Source organism: Gymnoscopelus microlampas, assembly GCF_963454915.1.
Source record: "Gymnoscopelus microlampas genome assembly, chromosome: 13".
NCBI lineage: Eukaryota > Metazoa > Chordata > Actinopteri > Myctophiformes > Myctophidae > Gymnoscopelus > Gymnoscopelus microlampas.
The window spans coordinates 655,001-679,152 of NC_139950.1; the positions used below are offsets into that span (position 1 = coordinate 655,001).

The 24,152-nt window shown below is 43.6% G+C and overlaps 1 protein-coding gene across 1 annotated transcript in view; it reads left to right on the top strand.

Annotated features, from left to right (window-relative positions):
- LOC311058113 (adhesion G protein-coupled receptor E3-like) overlaps window positions 1–24,152 on the top strand; it is a gene marked incomplete at its 5' end in the record, with an annotated part of 40,069 nt that overhangs the window by 10,094 nt on the left and 5,823 nt on the right. Inside the window, 11 exons of the mRNA XM_084075419.1 lie at window positions 7,700–8,020; window positions 10,165–10,296; window positions 11,523–11,560; window positions 12,019–12,114; window positions 12,273–12,444; window positions 13,568–13,687; window positions 18,047–18,234; window positions 18,769–18,960; window positions 20,260–20,454; window positions 22,119–22,336; window positions 22,908–23,099. Of these exons, the coding sequence (XP_083931545.1) occupies window positions 7,700–8,020; window positions 10,165–10,296; window positions 11,523–11,560; window positions 12,019–12,114; window positions 12,273–12,444; window positions 13,568–13,687; window positions 18,047–18,234; window positions 18,769–18,960; window positions 20,260–20,454; window positions 22,119–22,336; window positions 22,908–23,099 (1,864 nt within the window). The remainder of the gene's footprint in view (window positions 1–7,699; window positions 8,021–10,164; window positions 10,297–11,522; window positions 11,561–12,018; window positions 12,115–12,272; window positions 12,445–13,567; window positions 13,688–18,046; window positions 18,235–18,768; window positions 18,961–20,259; window positions 20,455–22,118; window positions 22,337–22,907; window positions 23,100–24,152) is intronic.

Sequence of the window (24,152 nt, forward strand, 5' to 3'; positions counted from 1 at the left end):
GTCAACAGCTAAAGTGCTCAGAGCCAACAGGAGGGTTCGAGAAGGAAGCTCGTCGTGCCCTCATCAGATTGGCTGAGAAGACGCTGGATGAAGTGGAGGATGAAGAGGAGAGCAAGGCGTTTCAGCAGTACTTACAGCATGTCCTGTCATGGATGAAGAACCTGCAAAAGAAGGAACCGAGTGAGTCAGAGACTGTACCTAAAGAACCGAGTGAATTAGATGTTCTGAAAGAGAAATATCTCAAGCTGCAGGAGGAACAGAAGGATGCCCGTCGACTACTAGAAGAGGAGATCGTCGTTTTGGAAGGAAGACAGCAGCCCACAGAACCAGCGGTGGATACCAATGCAGTAATTATGTCACCACGTTCACTGTCACTGCCTGAAGTGACTCTTAGAAGGGAATTTCGCATCTGTGGTCAGATTGGAGAACCAGGCCAAAGAGAGAAAATCTCCTACACTAGCCTAATCAACCAAATAGAGTCTGGACAACGTAAGGGTCATTTGGAAGCTGAGATAATTGAAGCTGTCACACGTGCAGTGACCCCAGGCCTACATCTGAGGGATATGCTGGAGATCAAAAGAGACTTGACCCTGCCCAAATTAAAAACTATTCTCACAGGTCACTACAAAGTCGACTCATCTTCAGATCTACTACACCGACTGATGAACATTACACAAGACCCCAAGGAATCAGCCCAAACGTTCCTGTTCAGAGCAATTGAACTGAAGGAGAAGTTAATGTGGAGCTTGAGTAATGAAAATGAGGGTGAGCAGTTTAGTCCCGAACTAATCCAGAGAAAATTCCTCCGCTCACTTGAAACAGGATTGTATAGTGATGCGGTGAAATTCCAGATTAAGCCTTACCTTAGCAGCCCTAGTGTGACAGATGAAGATTTAATAGAGCGAATAAATGAGGCTGCAAATCTGGAGCAGGAACGTCAGCAAAAACTAAAGAAAACAGTCATGAGCAAGCCCCCTAGACTCAGTGAGATCCATACAGAGTTGTCCCCCCATACCCATCAACCCCCTTTCAGGAGAGAAACAGAGCCACCAGATGATCAGAGAGACCCCACTAACACCGCTGAGTTCAGAGCCAAAAGTAAGAAAAGTCAGGGGCACAGCACAGAGCAGGATTCCAGCACCAGTCACCTCATAGAAGGACTCAGAGCAGAGCTGTTGGAAATGAAAAAACTAGTTTTGGAAACTGCAGAGGCTAACAGAAAGACTCAAACAGACAGAACTTCAACCTACGCCAGGAACAGACCAAGAGGATGCAGAGCCTGTCAGGAAGCTCAGATTGGAGAGTCATGCAGACACTGCTTCAAGTGTGGCCTCGAGGGGCACCTCTCCAGAGGATGTCGCCAAGGCAGAGAACAGCAGGGAAACGGGAGAGGGCTGCTGAGTCGGGACTCTCAGTAGCCCATGGACATGAGAACCAAATTAGTCCCACTGAGCAGAGAGCTGTCACCCAAGTAACTTCCCCGTTCCAGAGCCCCGCCAACTATCTTGCACCCAGACGCCAAGCCAAACTCCTAGACCTCATAGGTAAGAGATGTATGGTCCATTGTCAGTTAGATGGGGTTCCTGTAGAAGCATTATGGGACACGGGTGCTCAGTCTAGTCTTATTAATGAGGAATGGAGGAAGGTGAATTTACCTCATCGTGTGGTGAGACCTATTAGTGAACTGTTGGAGGCAGACAGAGTAATTGGACTTGCAGCAAACCAAACTGAGATACCTTTCCTGGGTTGGGTGGAGGTGGAGTTTAGACTAGGCAAAGATGTAGACCATGTAGAGCCACTTTTAGTCCCCACCCTAGTGTCAAGTGACCCAAATGTCGCAGAGGAGCCCATAATTGGCTTTAATGTAATAGAGGCAGTGTTAAATGGGGAGATGATGTCAGAGAAAAGGTCAGCAACCATTCTCCAAGTGAGTAAGGCATTCTCTGTGACTTTCAGAGCAGCAAAGTCAGTGCTCAGGCTCGTTCAGTCCCCAGAATTAAGTGAAGAAGTGGGAATTGTGCATACGGGGAAGAAGAGGGTTTACTTAGCAGCCGGACAGGTCAGCATTGTCTATGTCAAAGCTAGTAGTGGAGCACAGTTTCAAGGTCAAAACCTTTTACTTGTCCCTTGTGAAGAGCCCACACTACCTGAGGGGATCATCATTGAAGAGGGGTTAGTCAGTATCCCCACAGACAGGTCAATGTATGTGCCGGTCCCCATTGCAAATGTCAGCAAGCAGGCCATGACTTTAGATAAACGCACAGTCCTGGGTCACCTCCAAATAGTCAAGACTGCCTATCCAGTTAGAGTGGAACAGATAGAGAGTGATGTCAACAATAAAGAGGGAGGAAGGGAGGACAGTAAACAGAGTGACACTAAACAGACAGGAGAACAGAAAAGGGACACCACTTGCAACCAACCAAAAACACCGAAACCAAGTCAGTGGGATCCCCCTGTCAATCATTCCCACCTAACTGATGAACAGAGAGGATTAGTGAGACAGTTACTGAGAGAGGAGTGTCATGCATTTGCCTACAACGATGATGACATAGGGAGTATCCCTTCCCTGAAACTACACATTAGTCTTCAGGACCCCACTCCAGTAAAGAGAACGTACATGTCAGTCCCCAAACCACTGCATAACGAGGTCAAAGAATATCTACAGGACTTGCTGAATCGTGGTTGGATTGTCCAGTCAAGATCCCCATACGCATCACCAGTGGTGTGTGTGAGGAAGAAAGATGGGACATTGAGACTTTGTTGCGATTACAGGGAGCTGAACAGAAAATCTATCCCTGATTGCCATCCAATCCCTCGAATCCAAGATATGCTAGACTCCCTCACCGGCAGCTCTTGGTTCTCAGTATTGGATCAGGGGAAAGCCTACCACCAGGGGTTCCTGAGTGAGGAAAGCCAACACCTCACAGCCTTCATAACACCCTGGGGTCTTTATCAGTGGACCAGAATTCCCTTTGGCTTGAGTTCAGCCCCCGCTGAGTTTCAGCGTAACATGGAAGAGTGCCTAGTGGGTCTGAGGGATGATATTTGTCAACCGTACCTTGATGATAATCTCGTTCACAGCTCTAGCTTTGAAGACCATGTCAGCCACATGAGAACTGTGTTCCAGAGATACCAAAAACATGGAGTTAAGCTCAGTCCACGCAAGTGTGATGTGTTCAAGCGAAAGGTCAGATTCCTGGGACGGATGGTTTCGGGTGAGGGCTACACGATGGACCCAGCTGAAGTGGCCCCTGTGCAGGCCTTAAAGGAGAGGGTACCTGTCACAGTTTCAGACTTGAGACGAACAATGGGCTTTCTATCATACTACAGGCCATATATCCCAAACTTTTCCAAAATTGCAAAGCCACTGTACCAGCTGCTATCGTCACCTCCTGACAAGATATCGCCTGCGGAGTCAAAGACAAAGACAAACAGAAAGAGTGGCACCAACAAAAATAAAGGTAACCTCCTACCTAACACTCCCATACAGTGGACACATAGCCACCAAGAGACACTGAACTTTCTCATAGATAAGCTGATTGAGCCCCCCATTCTTGGCTACCCCGATTTCACCCAGCCTTTCACTTTGCATTGTGATGCGTCCCAGGAGGGACTGGGTGCAGTGCTTTATCAGAGACAGAACAGTAAAATGGTTGTTATTGGATACGGCTCCAGAACACTAAGCCCACCCGAGAAGAACTATCACATGCACTCAGGGAAGTTAGAGTTCTTAGCACTGAAATGGGGCATATGTGAGCGTTTCAGAGACTATTTGTATCATGCCCCCCACTTCACAGTATATACTGATAACAATCCCCTGACTTACGTCCTCTCAACAGCTAAGCTTAATGCTACAGGTTATCAGATTTCAACTTTTCTATAAAGTACCGCCCAGGTAAACACAATGCTGATGCAGATGGCCTATCCCGTATGCCAATAGACATAAACAAGTTCATGGAACAGTGCACAGAGGAGGTTCACCAGGAAGTTATCAGTGCGTCGGTGCAGGGAGTGACAGTACAGAGAGATACACCTCTCATTTGGACCATGCCAGTATCTGTGGAGGCAGTAACAGTAGTGAGAGATTCACCCACTCTGAGCAAACCTCTAACACCAGAGCAGATCAGAGAAAGCCAATTGAGAGACCCGGTTATTGGTCGAGTCCTCCATCACAAAAGTAACAACCAGCAGCCTTCCAACAAGGTACTCAAAACTGAGTCAGCTGATGTAAGAGCCTTAATGAGGCAATGGCATAAACTGTATATTAATGACAATGGTGTCCTCTATAGAAAAGCCGGTGACAAATGTCAGCTTGTCCTGCCCAGAGAACACCACCCCACTGTGTTTCAGGAGCTCCACCGTGAAATGGGACATCCTGGAGTCGACAGAACACACAACCTGATCAGAGACCGGTTTTATTGGGCCCGTATGCAGAGTGACATAGACCACTTTGTCACCCAAGTCTGTGAGTGTCTGAAGACAAAACGACCCCAAAAAGCAACCAGAGCCCCTCTCATGCCCATTGTGTCAACACGCCCCTTTCAAATAGTATCTGTCGACTTCCTCCACTTAGAGACCTGCAAACAAGGGTACCAGTATATCCTAGTAGTAATGGATCATTACACCCGTTTCGCACAGGCCTATGCCACCAAAAAAAAATGTGCAAAGACTGTGGTTGACAAGTTGTTTAATGACTTTGCCCTTCATTATGGTTTTGCGGAGAAAATCCACCACGACATGGGAGGAGAGTTCCAGAACCGACTGATGGACCAGCTGCAGAGATGCTGTGGTGTAAGAGGCTCTCATACTACCTGTTATCACCCACAAGGCAACGGACAGGTAGAGCGTTTTAACAGGACACTACTGTCAATGCTCCGAACACTCACAGACACAGAAAAAGCAGACTGGAAAAGTTCATTGGCCAAGATGATTCATGCATACAACTGCACACGCAGTGAGGCCACTGGGTTCTCCCCCTATTACCTTCTTTATGGCCGTTCTCCCCGTCTGCCAATAGACTTGCTTTTCAACATACCGCCCACAGAAGGACAAGAGAGCTATGCAGAGTACGTTGAAAACTGGCAAACTAGAATGAAACAAGCATATGAGATTGCCTCTAAAACATCTGCCAAGGAAGCTGCCCGGGGAAAAAAGGGCTATGACAAAAGAGTCCATGGAGCTGACCTTCAACCCGGTGGACGAGTGCTTGTCCGTAATCTGTCAGAAAGAGGGGGTCCGGGCAAGCTACGATCTTATTGGGAAAACAGAGTCCATGTCGTAGTGAAAAGAAGGAGCAGTGACAGCCCTGTTTATGAGGTGGTACCGGAGGGAGGTGGTAAATGTCGAGTGTTGCACAGAAACCTCCTACTCCCATGTGACAGTTTACCCCTAAGTCACCCTGAACCAGACACAGAGCAGAAAAGAGTCAGCCCCACACAGAGGAGAAAAAGGGGACAAAAGACTGACAAGCAAATTGTATACTCTGACGGTGAAAGCAGTGATGAGGGTGAGCTTGTGTGCCATTTCCCTAATCACCAGCAACAGAGCCAAAGAACTGTAAATCTAGACCCAGAGGCAGAGCCCTTTGTGCCAGAGTTGGAATATCGTGAGGAAGAGCCAGCACCACAAGACGTAGGAGAAGAAGACATCGTTGACTACATAGCCGCAGAGGACAGAGATGACAACGCTTCAGAGCCTGGAGATCGTCTGCTAGAATCATCAGAGCAGCCAACGTCGGAGGAAGATGAGCCTGCATCACCAGCCGTGAGTGCCTACCCCCAGAGGGAGAGACGGCGCCCGAGAATGCTGACCTACGGGACCCTGGGTGAGCCATCGGTGGTCGAGGTTGGAGTTGATAACCTGCATGTGAGTATGCCTTCAGCCTACGAGAGACTGTGGCGACCGTGGACCATGCCAGACATTGTAGTAACAAATGAAGATAGACTTTCATAGACACTTGAAGTGACATTTGATATTTGCCTGTTAAGAGACTCTTGAAGAGAAAAAGAAAAAGAAAGAATACACACATTATTAGAGACAGTGACAGAGACACTGAGTACTAATGTACTACTGAGAATACTGAAAGGTAAAGATATTACCTGAGAAACATGATGGACTGATCCTGTAAACTGAAAAATAATGGTAACAGACTAAAAGAACTGAGAGGCCGAAACTGGAGTTCTGTTACATGGGGATAATTGTCTGAAAAGATAAAGAGTTTACTGAAATTGAAACTGTATGATGTATAATGTGGTCTGATTGCAAGGTACAAAGTGATTTATGGGCATTACTGTCTTAAGTACAGAATATGTTAATTTCCATGTCATGTGCCAGGTCCAGATCAACAACGTATGGGATTTCAGAGGGAAAGGTCAATGTGTCAAATAGCTGTGCCTTCTTAAGTAAATGTCCGGAGACATTTAAGTTTGAGGGGGAGAGTGTGGCGCAACAATATAGTTGCTGACAATATAAAAGTTTGATTTTGTATACATGTTGTGAATGTGAAGATTTGCTAAGTTTTGCTGTGAGGAAAGAGTTCTTTTTGTATTGAGTTCATTATTATTGCATGAGTGTAACTGAAGTACCAGTGTATCACCAGTAGATGGCAAAGTATTACCTGGGATTGGGAACAGAATGTCTGTGTGACTCATGTGAACTGAACTCTCACGTGATTTCAAATGTCAGTGAGAGTTTGTTCAGTGAAGAACACACATGCAGAATGTTCAGAGACAGTGTGTGATACTGAACCGTTTATATCTATTTTGCAGGTGAGATTGTATACTGGGAATGCACATGCTGTGGGGATTATGTTATGGGATGATTTATAGTAGGATTGTATTTGGGATTGTATTTAAACTGTGTGTAGGGTTGTTTGGGAAACATGCAGAGTGAGGTAGCCATGATTAGCAACTAGCATGAGGCCTGCTTCTAGTAGCTGTAGCATGGGCAGAAGGCAGAAGCCATGACAGGGCATTGTGTGCTAAATTGGGCTGGAGTGAGATATTACTGTGACTTCTGTGATGATATGTGATACTGTGATCTTATGTAATGTGATGTGATATGTTATGTTATATGAATGTTGGGTTTATACTAAACAGGAAAGTGATTTAGTTTGGAAAGAAGTAAGAAGAAGAACTAATGTGAATGATAGTACTGTGACTTGATTGAATATTAAGTAATGGTTATGTTTTGGATTTATTAACGTGATTTAAAATGTCAGTGAGAGTTTGTTCAGTGAAGAACACACATGCAGAATGTTCAGAGACAGTGTGTGATACTGAACCGTTTATGATCTATTTTGCAGCAACTAAATAAAACAAATGTGTAACGCCAGTTGGAACCAGCAGCGTATCTTTCTTGGTCCCGTTACATTGTCACCAATGCTTTTGATTGGCTAGCGATACGCATGATGAAATAAAATCCTATAAATAGGTGTGTCACTTCAAAAAATCATTTATATTTTTTGATGTGAGCTTCCATCAGCCAAGCTAACATTGGTCAAGTGACACGTGACAATATGTAATATAAATAGGTAAGACAGGATTAATCAGGAACAGTACTGGCGTTAGTATTATTATCATTTTTTAATAATTATTGTTATTGCAACATGAAATGTACAATAATAATAATAACAATAACAACAATAAGGGTAATAATAATTCTTATTATTAATCTTTTAACTTTATATTTCTGTCCTCAGGTTCTCGGCAGGTAAAACTTGTGAATGGTCCTGATGGATGCTCTGGTAGAGTGGAGGTTTATCATGAAGGCCAGTGGGGAACAATATGTGATTATTGGTGGGATCTCAATGATGCTCAAGTAGCGTGTAGACAGGTGGGCTGTGGAACAGCTCTGACAGCCAAAACGGGGGCGTTCTTTGGTGAAGGCCTTGGTAAAATCTGGTTGGCTGTTATGGAGTGTTTGGGCCATGAGAGGTTCCTTGATGCCTGCAGTCACTATGGATATGGAGGTCATGATAACTACTGCTCCCATGCTAAAGATGCTGGTGTGATCTGTTCAAGTAAGCTCCATGTTTTATTGTCTGCCATGGATTATTTGTGTTGTTCACTTCTGTTTATGTTTCATGTAATTCACTTGGATTACAGTTTATCTGAGATACATTGTCAAAATATGTTTTTAAAAGACATCAGTTCTCTTTGGATGACTAGGTATTAAACCATCATAGTGGCTTTTGGAGCACTATATCCTAACTTGTAGAGACTCAATAGGTCAATTTGAACAGGAGTTAATGAATGATATTATTCTACACACAGTAACCAGTTTGCTGTTGGAGTTTCTACACTTCATCTAACCTGACGCTACCAGATCCAAGGAGCTTGCTCCACACATTGTTTCACAGCTTATTTGGGGAACCTGGTTACTCAATACCGCCCCCATCTGGCAGGGTCAGGTTACACTTCATCATGAAGTCATGTGCTGTTAAATTATACTGCTCCATTTTTCTAGCCACTACTGGAGCCTGAAAACATATTTTCAGGGTCAAGTCATGTAAACCTTTTCCTTGAACCTTTGCATTTCTGACACTTTTCAATGTGTTTTTTACTGATTTCCAGACAAAGCCAGGCTGGTCAACGGCACCGACCGTTGCTCTGGTCGAGCGGAAGTCTTCCACAACAATGAGTGGGTGAAACTGTGTAGTAATGATGACTGGAGCTCAAGCAAGGCTGTGTTGACGTGCAGAGAGCTAGAATGTGGAGATCCAGCCAGTCCCCAAGTAAAACCTTACTTTGGTGAAAGCAAAGGGCTGAGAGGGTTTACAAGCAGGTGTTTGGGTAATGAGACCTCTATCGCAGACTGCTCACTTCAGACCCACCCTGCAGCATGTGACAATGTTGCTCTGAAGTGTACAGGTAGGTTTTGATAAGCATTACATCTATCTGTTGGGCCTTCTGTGCCTTTTATACACATACAGCTTTTCTTTAGGGTTACTGTGGTAATCATTTGTAAATTAAAGCATAAACAGTACATAATAATAATAATAATAATAATAATAATAATAATAATAAGGGTAATAATAATAATAATAAGGGTAATAATAATAATTATTATTATTATTATGTCATGTTGTAATATATTTTAACTAAGTTTCTGTCCTCAGGTTCTCCGCAGGTAAAACTTGTGAATGGTACTGATGGATGCTCTGGTAGAGTGGAGGTTTATCATGAAGGCCAGTGGGGAACAATATATGATGATGACTGGGATCTCAATGATGCTCAAGTAGCGTGTAGACAGGTGGGCTGTGGAACAGCTCTGACAGCCAAAGGTGGAGCGTTCTTTGGTGAAGGCCTTGATACAATCTGGTTGGGTGGTATGAAGTGTTTGGGCCATGAGAGGTTCCTTGATGCCTGCGGTCACTGGGGATATGGAGTTCCTCATAGCTTCTCCCATGCTAGGGATGCTGGTGTGATCTGTTCATGTAAGCTCCATAATACGATTCATTGTCTGTCATGGATTATTTATGTTGTTCTGTTGTTGTTTATGTTTCATGTAATTCACTTGGCAACCAGTGGTGGAAAAAATACTCAAATTCTTTACTTAAGTAAAAGTACCAATACTGCACTATAGAAATACTCTGTTACAGCAAGTCCAGAATTGAAAATGTACTTGAGTAAAAGTACAAAAGTTTTGGCATCAAAATGTACCAAAGTAAAAGTACTAAAATGTTTGAAAATAGCAGATCTACAAGCTCACAATGTGTTGCATCGTGACGCATTGTGAGCATTGAAATAGCCATTGAAATAGCCAATCTGTGAGCTTATAGATTGGCTATTTTCAAATAGCCTAGGTATAAAATAGGGCTAAAGTGGTTAATGTATGTTTCATAACATCATAATTTATATTTAAGTAACTAGTAACTTTTCAAACAATTGAAGTGAAGTAAAAGTACAATATTTGCCTCTGAGATGTAATGGAGTAGAAGTAAAAGTATGGTAGGGGGGGAATTGAGCCACACTTCTCTGCCGGGTCATATTTGACCCTTAACAACACAGAGACTTTATTTTACAGAGACCATCAGAATGAACTAAAATGGTGGCAATTCATTTTGTTGCGTTAAAATAGCTGTTTCTGAGGATATGTGAAGCCTTGTTCCAATAAAGAAATGTAAAGTGACGCACTACCTCCATTCCCTCCTACACCATCCAGATAAAGATGAATGTCTGGAAGATGGAGACATTTGTGGCGTGAAGGGGACTTGTGAGAACCATGAAGGGAGCTACTGGTGCAATTGTTCGGCCGGGTACAGTAACTACGGCAACGAAAGGACCCCATGCTCAGGTGAGATCCATGACACCATTATAAAAAACTTAAACCCTTGTTGACTGGAGTCGCCCAGGGCTCTATACTAGGTGCCCTCCTTTTTGTCTCCGCCAGGCCAAAGGCGTGGCCGAGACTATGTTTTGCATAGTCCGTCCATGTGTGTGGTTTAGGCTTGGGTGTGCCTGTATGTGTGTGAGTGTGAGTGATGGGATTCAGGTGTGTCTGTCTGTCTGTCTGTCTGTCTGTCTGTCTGTCTGTCTGTCTGTCTGTGATTGATTTGGCAGGTATCTGGAGGGAGCTCCAGATATCTGTATCTGAAATCAGTATCTGATTTCAGCCAATCAGGAGAGAGTACCCATTTATCAGCTTAATTTTTTGTGTTCCAGTTCCAATGTAACTTGTTTAATCTGTATCCTGACCAGGGTTGAGCTGTAGGGGGTGCGGGAGCCGCACCCTTAGTTCTGACACTGTGGGGGCTGGGGGCTCGCACGTGCTCCACATGCACGCACTGTCAGCGGCGGTCTTTAAAGTTTAAAAACAGTAGCCTGTCAAGGTTCGCGCCGTCAGTGGCGAGCCGTTCTCAATAGCGTCTACCTGGCTGCTTTGCATAACATTAGGCTACTCGAGAAAAGACACGGACTTGAATTGAATGTGTTTACATTCCTCTCACAATGAGAGACAACAGTCTGCACTGCAAGGTGTGAAGGGGATCGCTTAGCAGAGGACCCAGTTCTCTGAGACAAGACAAAGACAAGTTGTCTGATTATTTTACTTATGTGTGGGTGAATCTATGTAAAGGGCTTTTATATAAAATGAAAAGGAAAATAAAATAATTAATTTGAAACAAAAATAAAAACAACAAATTAACAATGCAACAAAATAATAATACATATAATTACATTAATAATCACATGTTGAATACAGTATTTCAACTAGCACTGAGCTTTCAACTAGCATAGCGCAGGCTATGTGCACATGCCTCCGCGCGTGACGTCATAAAATACAGCACCCTTAGTTCAAAAATCCACAGCTCACCACTGATCCTGACTGAGTTCTCTATCTTGATTGGATCAAATTGGTATCCCGACCTGAAAATGCATGTTCTGTTTAATAAAGAACTGGAGAGACATGGAGACTCCTGTTACTGAACAAACACTCTATAGCAATGAGCAACTATTTAATTGCATAGTCATATAGTGATGTGTTACTGTATAGCTCTGATCAGTTTAATGTCTTCCATGCAGAGGTACAGTGTGACCAGTTCAAAGCAGACAGTACACAGGTGAGTTGTATCTACAGTATATTCAATCATTAGATCACCATATGTACAGTCTGTCTGTCTGTCTGTCTGTCTGTCTGTCTGTCTGTCTGTGTGTGTGTGTGTGTGTGTGTGTGTGTGTGTGTGTGTGTGTGTGTGTGTGTGTGTGTGTGTGTGTGTGTGTGTGTGTGTGTGTGTGTGTGTGTGTGTGTGTGTGTGTGTGTGTGTGTGTGTACGTACGTAAACATGTTTGCTCTCTGTCTGTCTGTCTGTCTGTCTGTCTGTCTGTCTGTCTGTGTGTGTGTCTGTGTGTGTGTGTGTGTGTGTGTGTGTGTGTGTGTGTGTGTGTGTGTGTGTGTGTGTGTGTGTGTGCGTGCGTGCGTGTGTGTGTGTGTGTATGTACGTACATAAACATGTTTGCTCTCTGTCCGTCTGTCTGTCTGTCTGTCTGTCTGTCTGTCTGTCTGTCTGTCTGTCTGCAGTCTTCATCAGGTTTGTCTAATATCCTGTCCCTGATGTGGAACAGCTGCACTGACCTGTCTGAAGGAAAGCCAAGTCATGGAGATCTACTACTAAAGGTAGCAATCATGGATGACACACACACGCACGCACGCACGCACGCACGCACGCACGCACGCACGCACGCACGCACGCACGCACGCACGCACGCACGCACGCACGCGCACACACACACACACACACACACACACACACACTCCTTGTATCTGTTGTGTAGATGTTTACAGCAGTGGAAGGCCTGCTGGATTCCCCCGCTCACCTCGACAACAGTGACAACAGTGACAACAGTGACAAGGTGACTGGGTTGCTTCAGATAGTGGACGATGCTGTGAGGCTAATCGGACCTCAGCTCCAAGACAACTACACCCACATAGAGACAAACCAGACTGGTACACACACACACACACACACACACACACACACACACACACACACACACACACACACACACACACACACACACACACACACACACACACACACACACACACACACACACACACACACACACATTCAACATAGGTAGGCAAGAAAACTACTAATCACCAGAAGTCTGCATTGTCTTCTAAAACAAGCAACTAAGAGCATACCTAGCGCTAAGGGGCAATATATCAGCTACCTACTTTCTTACAGATTAGACAAATAGGAAGGACTTAATGAGAAAAAGGTAAGGTAAAACAAAAAACACGATATAAATAGCACTCATAAATAAAGCAGAAGTGCTTAACAGAAAACCAGTAATAGGTTAACAACATCGCAAAAAGAAGAGAAAAGGCAACATTTAAAAATAATGGCATTAAAATAAATGAAAAAATAATAATGGCATTAAAGCTGTCTACAGAGGGTGCCTGTCTTTGGTGCAATGGGAGTTTATTCCAAGCCGTCGGCCCGTAGAAGCAGAATGCTGCTTCACCGTGCTTTCTATATGACATTTCAGGCACTTCGAGTAGGCAAGCATAGATGTAAAACATTATAATAATGTTATAATGTATTATAATCACTGTTATAATGCATTATAGTGTGAACAACTATAAGTGGTCTCTGGTAATGTAAAGTAATGACTTTCATGGAGGTGTAGGTGGAAACGTTTTGTGTTGTTCTTTAACACTTTAATTAAAGCAACCAATGACCACTTCTAGTGACTTATAATCACACTATAATGCATTATAAGTATGAGAACCATAATACACTTGATCCTGGCCAAAATAAAATGTCTGTGAGTGAGCACTGCAGTAATTATGAAGTCATTATGATTCTTGATCTTCATATGTCATTTTAAAAGGCTTTATAATGTTATGATCGCATTATGTGTACTTATGATTGCTTATAATGTAAATGTAGTGTTATAAGCAGATTACAATGCATTTATGTTTGACCTTATACTGTAAGTCATGATGACATGTTTAATAATGTGTTATGATTATAGTTATACACTCTTATACGGTTTATAATGCGTTCTAGAGATTTCATGCGTTTCATAGACTCACTGAAATGGGTTTTGTGTTTGAATAGAGGCGGAGCTTGCTGTGAGGAGGGGAAAGACTCCGCCCACTGGACCAATTCATCTAAGCAGTCACAGTGCTACTCTAGACACTGACTGGCAGACATTAATTTGGAATGGAACATACGCTGGTAACCTCTCCTCTCCTCTCCTTTATATCTCTGCTACTGATACAGGTAGCAGCAGAATGCTAATGGGACATGTTCCGCAAAGACTGCGCTAACACAACACAATATTACAAAATAATAACAAATATAACTAGAAAAAGTGCTCCTCGGAGCACAAGTCTCCGCCAGCAGACTTGTGTTGGGAATGTTGGTAATGTTCTAATTATTATGTTCTAATTCTTACAAAAAATAGAACATGTTACTGTGTCATAGTAACATGACACAATGGCCCCGATTCATAACGAGGGTCGTAAATATGGTGTAAATGAAGTTCGTAAAGGAGGTCGTATTTCTGATACTCACTAATGGACGTGCTATTCAAAAGGGGTGTCGTATATGACAGAGACGTGCGTATGACCAGTGCGTATGACCAGGTGTGATGATTACTCTCTGGAAGGCTGCATCCAACAGCATCCAACTTCAACGTCACCGTGCTGAACCGTGCCAAACAGTGTTGCCATGTCCGCTTATTATAAGCGAATTTGGACTTATTTTTCTGTAAAGTTGCTTGTAAATATTGGGAGCTGTGGGATGCGTTTTTTTGGCTTGTTTCTAAAGTGTAGTTGGTTATTTGGGCTTGCTTCACAATTGTTTAATTGTTTTAATCGGTGGTTCTCAAATATTTTCATGTCATGGACCCCCAAGTTAATATGTATGCTAATTTATCCCTATAAGCCCCATCTGAAAATGTTTTGTGTGAGCTGGAGGCAGATTTGTGTTGTTAGAATGTTTAAAAAACCTTCCAAATCTTCCAAATTTTATTACACGATTTTAAAAATAAATAGCAGATCTACAAGCTCACAACGGTTTAATTAAAGTGCTTATAATGGCCTAAGTGCCAGTTGCTTATTTTGGGCTTGTTTTCCTAGACCTGGTTGCTTATTTCTCTCACAACATCTGGCAACGCTGATCCAAGTTCAACTCTGCCGTCTCTCGTCTAAGATAACATATGCGGTGTCGCATCGCCTTGACAACTTACTGTTCTGTCTGGAAGCGGATCACGTAATAAATGCTCTCATGTGTAATGAGAATAAAGAAGTTTACAAGGTTTAACCCCATTACCAAATAAAAGGCTAATAAAACGTGGAAAGGATATTATAAGCATTTTCTAATGAACATTGCGCACCTTAAAGATGATGTTGAAAATAAATCCAGGGCATACAAGTGGAACGCTTCTATCCGATTATGGACCAGAGCTTATTGATTAAATTAGTTCATTTTGGATATCACTGTCCTACGTAGTGGCAGCGGTGGCCTAGTGGTTAGAGGGGCGGCCTTGATACCGGAAGGTCCCTAGTTCGATTCCCCAATTCATCACATCAATCATGAATCACCGCTGAATAGCCCTTGAGCAAGGCTTCCATGCAGGGTCCGGCTGGAAACAAGCTTTGTGCTTAGTCCGACACCCTGGGTAAACAACAAACTTTGCTTTGCTTTACGTCGGAATGGGGAATGGTTCTGGACACAGCTTTCATCCACTTTATTTTTTCTCATCAGATGGTACTATTTATTAGGCTGTTGTGTGTGGCGTTCATGTGATCAATATACAGTAGCCTACAGTAGGCTTTACAAATTAATACCGCGACACGGACACTGATGCAGTCAGTCCCTCCGCAGTTTCATTAAGGCATCATAGCCTATTTTCATTATTACGTGACACTTTGGCTGAGATGGCCCGCTGGCAAACACACACCTAATAATTCAGCTGCGACTCATATAGCCTAGAAAATAAATAAAAAGTGGTGGAATCTACATCATGTCTATATTATGCATAGGCTACAAGCAATATATCGTTTGACATTTATTTTTATTTTTTTTTATATATGTGTTGACAAATGTTGGGCACATACATTTTATTTGAGGTTTGCCACTGTTGTAATTGATTTTGACATGAAGAATAAAGCATTCTAAAGACATACGCACATTTCAGCCCTGGTACGCCAGCCTCGGGGCTGACCTGAGAACGTGTGCACCTGACGCACAAAACACAGACCAAAAAATCTTTATGCATCAGGTGGATATGTACGACTTGTCCTAAATGCCGGTACGTACAAAATATGGTCGCAAATCCCTTTATGCATCCGGCCCAATGTCTGTATAAGTGTCCTATCCGTCCTGTCTGTATAAGTGTCCTATCCGTCCTGTCTGAATAAGTGTCCTATCCGTCCTGTCTATGTAAGTGTCCTATCCGTCCTGTCTGTGTAAGTGTCCTATCCGACCTGTCTGTGTAAGTGTCCTGTCTGTGTAAGTGTCCTATCCGTCCTGTCTGTGTAAGTGTCTTATCCTCCTGTCTGTGTATGTGTCCTATCCGTCCAGTTAGTTGCACTGTGTCATTAACTGTGATCTCAGTTTGTACTGGAATGTACTGTTCTTGATTAATCCTGTCTAAGCTATTTATATTACATATTGTGATGACACCAGTGTGTCTACATAATGTATTGCTCCGCCATTTCTCAGCCATTTCGTGATTATTCCTGTCTTACCTAACTTTTTGAAAGACTCTTTCAAAGTGACACATGTATTTATAGGCCGCTATACGTCACTAGCCAATCAGATCACACTATTTCGGAAAGTGGAAAGTTGTCTCCTGGCGGAGACAATAAGGAGGGCCAGCGTCTGCTTCTGTCTGATTTTTTCTTTATTTGACCTTCATTTATACAGGTAAATCCAATCCTAGATTAAAATCGGCCAGTCGGGTGTGGGCATGGGGACCTCTGATGTCACGCTCATGTCACCGTGACTCAGCCACAGACGCGTCGCTAGGTCTCTACTACTGTAGGTCGGGGGCTTAGCCCCGCAGGCAACGGGCACATGCACTCCCGCGCGCGTGCGCGTTTTTCCCCGCGGATTTCGCGGATTAGGGTGCTTTTTTCCCCGTTTTTTGTTACTTTATTTCGGTTTTAGGGTTAGGGGTAGGGTTAGGTTAGGGTGATAGATATATAATTAAAAAAAAAAAAAAACTTTTAATTTTTTAATTTTTTTTATTGGTGGCTTTGGACAAAACATTGGTGGCTATAGCCACCGAAGCCCACCCCTAACGACGCCACTGCTCAGCCATAACCATATAAGGAGTTCCCAATACAGCTAGGCCCAAATATGGAGTGTGTTGTCTAATAGTCCAGGGGCCAAGCCATATTTTGGTACCACCTAATAACCAAATTATTGCGACAAAAAAACAAAATATATCCACGTATTCAAGGCTTCATGGGATGTGCAATTGATAGAAAATAAATCTTTTTTGGGTGAACTCCTCTTTAAGTTTCCCAGGGGGACTCTCTACCCATTCAGCTATGACCACCCTAGACCGAAGGAGGGTCAACTTTTACAAGCTTATGGAAAGCAGTCTTTTTGCAAACACCAAAAATCTGAGAAGTTATCAATTGCACACCCCATGAAGCCTTGAATACATGGATATATTTTGTTTTTTGTCACAATAATTTTATGCCCGGGTGTATTTCCGGTAGGAGACACAAAGATTCTACTTTGTGTCTCCTACCGGATACATTAGCCGGTAGGTAGTGATAACTGCCATTAAGCTACAAGATTGGAAGGGTTATCATACCAAAATATAAACTAGAGACATGTAGGAAGACAAAAATACAAAAACTTTACGGTCACCTTAGGTGGTACCAATTTGTGAAAATATCAGTGTTGGCCCCTGGACTATAACCTCAATGTGTCGTCATGGCATCAGGCGCAAACATATCACTCAGCTCCATATATGGGCACAAATGTGGGCTTTCCCATATATGGAAATATGCTACATACATACATGGCCGGATTTTGTTACTTTCTTTTTGGTTTTTGGTTACTTTATTTTGGTTATAGGGTTAGGGTATTTATTTAATTCAAATTTTTGCCTGATTTTACACTTTGGCTATTCAAAAATAGCAGATATACAAGCTCATAGCGCGGCACCGAGTGCCGCGCTATGAGCTTGTAGATCTGCTATTTTTGAAAATTCGTGAAAAACATTTGTAACTGTCAAATGTAAACAAATTTTGTATTTTCAAAATGTTGCGTTTTTTGGGCAGATTTTTTTTTTTTTTTTTTTTTTGTTTTGGTTACTTTATTTCGGTTTTAGGGTTAGGGCTAGGGTTAGGTTATTTAATTCTTATTTTTGCCTGATTTTACCGATTTATTATCAAAAAAAATAAATATATATATATCTTTTTTTTTTCAAAAAGTGGGGGGTATGAAATCACGGATCTGTGAGAGTGAGGGTGTCACGTCGCACACACAGTGAATGGCCGTGAGGCCCCTGCCGCCGCCTATGCATGCATACATCATTCTTATCAACAAAGACTTGCTGATTTCTCACAGGTTTTGCACTCGCTGGGTTGGTGAGCTACACGAATCTGGAGAAGTCCGTTAACCACTCCTTTCAGCTTCTCAGAGGACAACAGGAGGATGGTGTGGATCCTAACTACCAGGTCTACTCCAAAGTGGTGTCAGTGGTAGTGTCCACAGAGCTGGACACGCCTGTCATTCTCACTATGAGACACCTGCAGGTGGGCCAATAGGCTCTATTCACAGCAGCCATATTATGAAGACATTCACAGGTGTTACCAATGATACTAATGAAGGCTCTGTTCCATTCTGGTCAAACAGAGTCAGGGTGCTGATATTGTGCATGTTGGCCCACTGGAAACACTCTGTTACACCAGTGGGTCTACAGTTGGGGTCCAGGGACCCTCATGGGCTTCCAAATGGCCCCTTACGGGTGTGTAACTCTGAGAGTGTACAAATTGTGCATGGAATGGAACCAAATGGACCCTCCATTCCATGCACAACGAGAACTTTTACTTTTGGTACTTTAAGTACATTTTGATGCCAATACTTTTGTACTTTTACTGAAGTAAATTTTGAATTCCGGACTTTCAGGACTAACAGAGTATTCTACATTGCAGTATTGATACTTTTACTTGAGTAAAAAATGGAGTACTTAAGTTCTTCCACCACTGGTTGTTACCTTGTCATCATCCTGTCAGCGGTTTAAAAAAAATAAAATAATAATAATAATGGGTGTGTTTATTGTGTATTAGGAGGAGAAGAATACTTCTAAGGTGAAGTTCATCTGTGCATACTGGAAGTCTGGACCACAAGGACAGGAAGGGGAGGAAGGGGCTTGGGCCACAGATGGCTGCACTCAACAATCTACCAACGCCACACACACCGTGTGTCGTTCTAAACACCTCAAAGGCTTTGCTGTGCTCATGGCCCTCTACCACCTGGAGGTTAGGCACGGGTCTCACGCACGCACGCACACACGCACACACGCACACACACACACACACGCACGCACGCACGCACGCACGCACGCACGCACGCACGCACGCACGCACGCACGCACGCACGCACGCACGCACGCACAACACTGACGTTGGCCTACAAAGCAACCAAAGGTATGACACCCCCGTATCTTCAAAGCCTGATCCAACACTAAAACCCCTCCCGCTCTCTCAGATCAGCTAACACAGGGAAGCTGTCAGAACCTTCGCTAAAACATCGGGGACAACCTCTTTATACAGTCTATGGGGACAACGCTCCACGCGTCCCAGACTCTTCTCCCTTCTTGCTCCCAAACTATGGAATGAACTCCCCATTGCAGTTAGAACTGCAGACTCACTCCCAATCTTCTGCCGTAATCTGAAGACTCACCTCTTCAGACTCCATCTCAGCCCGTAGCACTTGCCCTAGCCTTGACGACCTTGCAGGATTATGCAAAGGCTAAAATATAACTTAGATAGCATGTTATGTAGACAGATGCCAGGTCATTGTTGGCCTGGCATCCTATAGTGTGTATAGTTTCAATGTAGGCTGATGATAGGTTCTTGGTTTATGTACGTATTAGTTATTATTAGATTATTGGTTTACTTATGTATTACTTTATTATTAGATTGTTTTGTTTTTGCATTTGATGTATTATGATGCATTATCATGTGTCCTTGCTTACTGTAAATCGCTCTGGATTAAGAGTGTCTGCTAAAAGCCTAAACTGTAAACTGTAAACACACACACACCAGCTTCCCATCTCCGTTAGGATCGAGTACAAGGTCTCCCTCCTCACCCATCAGTGCATCTACAGCAATGCCCCCTCCTATCTAAAGGAACTCCTCAAACCCCCGAACTCCACCCGCTCCACCCGCTCACTCCGCTCTAGAAACTCAAACGCACTTGAGCCCCGCACAACAAATCTCCGCACCATGGGGGATCGGGCCTTCTGCTCAGCTGCTCCCCGACTGTGGAATGCCCTCCCGGACCACAGTCTATTGACACTTTTAAAAGGGGCCTAAAAACCTTTCTTTTTAACAAGGCATTTGCCTAGACAGAGATGTAGTTGTTTTATCTTTTTAAACTTCTACTGTGTTTTGCTGACTTTGATTTGAAGTTTATTCATTTCACTGTTTTATTATTATTGTTGTTTTGTTTTTGTTTTTAACCTGTAGCACTTTGAGATTTGTTTCAAATCTAAAGTGCGTTACAAATAAAATGTTTTATTATTACCAGTAAACCTGCTCTCTTTCCCTGTGCAGGAGCTCTTTGAGCTGGAGGTGCTGACCATGTTGGGTCTTGTCGTCTCTCTGCTGTGTCTGGCAGTGTGCATCTTCACCTTCAGCTTCTGTCGCTCCATTAAGGGAACCCGCACCACCATCCACCTCCACCTCTGCATCTGCCTATTTACCGCTGACTTGATCTTCCTCGCTGGCGTTTCACAGACTGAATCTGAGGTTTGTATGACCTTAAGATCAATATGTCCGTAGACGGACAAAATGTGTCCGTGGCAAAGACTTGGCCTCGCCCGTGGAAAGTTTTGGATTTTCTTTTTACACACCATTATAATGTTCTTATTTTTATCATTAAGAACCAATTACTGAAAGTCTCCAGGTTTTCTTCAGAATATGTATGACACTGATTTACTACGACACTATGGCACATTAGGAGTCCAACTAGTACTAGTTCTCAAATGTTTTAGTTGCACGGACCCCCATTTGGTTCCATTTGCACACTCTCAGAGTTACAGACATACTAGGGTCATTCAGGGCTAGCTCTCTTTGTGTTTTTGGTAATATTATTGTCCACTGATATTGTATGTCTGTGGCAAAAATAAAATGTTGACAAGAATGTCCACCCCAAGCCAGCATGGTGATGACCCCTGTCTTAAAGGACGACTTCACAGATTTTCAACCTATCTTCATATAATTGGTCCTCACTAATACTCATGATAAAATGGTACATTTTTTTCTACTTGGTCTGTGTCTCAGAGGAGGGCTGTGGACAGTTCAGAGTCCCGTCTACCAGTGACATCATCAATGGGGAATCCAAGCTAATAGAAACTGCAGGCTTTCTATTCCTGGAAAGTTGCAATGCAATAAAAGAAGCCATCGTTCTCGTGTTAATAAAGATCTAAATAAGAAATGTGAAATCTTGTTGGAAAAAAAAGATCATGCCTAATGATGATGTCACTGGTAGACAGGTTTCTGTACTGTCCACAGCCCTCCTATGAGACACAGACCAAGTAGAAAAAAATGGTACCATTTTATCATGAGTATTAGTGAGGACCAATTATATGAAGATAGGTTGAAAATAGGTGAAGTTGTCCTTTAAGAGTCTAGACAAAAGTTATTTTTGAAACATTATTTACAATAACCATTCCACATACATGTGTGTTTTTGACAAGTTCTCTAAACACTATTAAACATTATTTTAATGCAAACACCAAAATGACATAGGCACTAGAAATGGATCAGAAATGTATTCATACTTACGTATGTAGTTTGACGTTAATGAATAACGCTTCTGACGTTGACGTCAGGATGTGTACGTGACGTTTACGTTCCTAAATATCCTCGAGTGCTAGGACCCTGCAGCATTCATTTCCCCCCATTCCTTCCCTATAGACACACACTGTAATAATCAGCCTGATCGCCAGAGAATTAGTATACTGTACATTGCACGGATTTGTGCATGTCATTATGTGCATAGTCGCCTAGAAACTCCCGAATTCCGTGCATATGTACGGGGAGTCCCACGGTGGGCGTAACCAGTTGCAACCCGGAAAAACCCGGAAGTAGAGCAGTCCCCACAACAAAATTACGATTCTGTGCCTATCGGTACGTAACTCAAACGGCGCTGAGTAGGCTCAACGGAATGTCGCAATGTTCAGGACGGCAACTCGCTCGCTTTAGCTCGCTCGGTGGTCCTTCACACGGCGACAATTCCCTTGAGACTGCGCGCCTCCGAAATGGTTTAGTCACAATGGGGGAGATGCGAGGCGGCTATGCACGGATTTTGAGAAACGTTGAAAAACGTTCAATGAGAACGTCTCCTATGGCGATCGGGTTGGTAATAATTTTGCTGTTGAAAACGTGGGTGAAATAGTTTTGTCTTTCAGGTTGGTTGTAAGCTTGTGGCGGCCTTGCTCCATTACTTCTTCTTGGGGACATTTTGCTGGATGCTGCTAGAAGGGGTCTTGCTCTACAAAATGGTGCAGGTGGTCTTTGATGCCACCATTCGACATCGCTACATGTACACTGTGGGATATGGAACACCCCTGGTCATAGTGGTGATATCTGCCATCAGCAGGCCTATGGGATATGGCACCGAACGACAGTAAGCGTCTGTGTGTGTGTGTGTGTGTGTGTGTGTGTGTGTGTGTGTGTGTGTGCCTGTGTGCGTGCGTGCGTGCGTGCGTGCGTGCGTGCGTGCGTGCGTGCGTGCGTGCGTCTGCCTATGTCTGTATCTCCTACAGTAGAGTGAACATTCCTATATTGTTTGAATGCACATTTAAACAGGTAACACTCAAATATTGTGATATCTTGATGCCTTGACTTCAACTGACGGACCCGCAACGGTGCCTTCATTGTAAAAAAAACACTAAATGTTCTCTCCAATGGCAGCATTGCTGTGTTTATCCGCGGCAACTGCAGCTAAAACCGCGATCCCCGCATCTCTAATATACATAGATAGATAGATAGACAGATAGATAGAGCACGCACGCACGCACGCACGCACGCAGTATGATATAACAGAATCCTCTGTCATTTACAGTCATTGTCATTGTGTTTCCATTGTTAAATGTGGTCCTGTCTGTAAACCGCTTTGACACTTTGTGCAAATTGACATGACTGTGTTCTTTCTTAGCCGCCCTAACATGAACCCCTGTGTCGTCCCTCCCTGTTAGCTGCTGGCTGTCACTGGAACACGGCTTCATCTGGAGTTTCCTTGGTCCTGTGTTTGCCATCATCGTCCTTAACGTGTTCTTCTTCATTGTCACCGTCCGGAAGCTGGTTCAGAACCTACCGCGCTGTTCTGGTTCTGACACACCACGACAGCACAGACCCAACCAAGACCACTCCAACCTGCATGACATTAAGTCAGTATGGGTGTGTGCGTGCGTGTGTGTGCGCGCGCGCGTGTGTGTGTGTGTGTGTGTGTGTGTGTGTGTGTGTGTGTGCATGTGCATGTGTGCATTTGTGTGCGCGCGTGTGCCTGTGTGTGTGTGTGTGGGTGCGGCAGTCGCGCAGCCAGAGCGCTAGTATAGGCTGGGCCTGAGCAGGAGCGGGTGGGCACGCATGTGTCCCCGACCTGTGCGTGCACGCGAAGCGGAAATTTGTGGTTATTGCGTGGATTTTGGGCGTTTTTTTGTTACTTTATTTCGGTTTTAGGGTTAGGGTTGGGTTAGGGTTATGTTATTTAATTCTTATTTTTGCCTGATTTTACAGACTTTTGCAAAATCGATTGGGTGGGCCAGCTCTCTATGTGGGCCACGGCCCACCCAGGCCCAACCATGGCTGCGCCCCTGGGGTGCGGACGCACGCGCATATGCGTTCGTATAGAGTTGAAATTAGGCTGAAATGGAATTAGTCCACAAATAGAACCATTTTGTACACTCTCAGACTTACAGACCTGTAAGGGTTCATTTAGAACCCCCTGGACCCCACTTTGAGAACCACTGATCTAAAATAGAATTATTTTCTCCTCCAGTCACTACCATCTCTCTCCCAGTCTCCCTCCACACAAAGCTCTCACATAAAATGCAATGTGTGCTGCAGTTACAAAACGCTGGTGCAGAGATAATCTTTCATATCCGTCCGTGGACTTTCTACAGATGACAAACTCTAGTCTAGAGCCTGATTTCAACTCTGTCGTCTCCCGTCCTACTTCTGGAGCTTCTATAGGAGCCGCCAGGCCTGTATTCTGGGAATGCAGTGTTCTAGTGGTGGGGTAAAAGTACACAATGAGCTCTTTTAATGTATTATGATGCCTGACCAGTGCTTAATGTGTAAACTATTAGGTGCCGGAGCTCATGAACCCTTCAGTCTTGCCACCCCCAAAAGCGCGGCTTAAAGGAGAATTTTGGACTAAAGTGTTATTACCTTTTCTATGATGTTATGATATCTTAGGATGAATGGTACAGTAGAAAAAT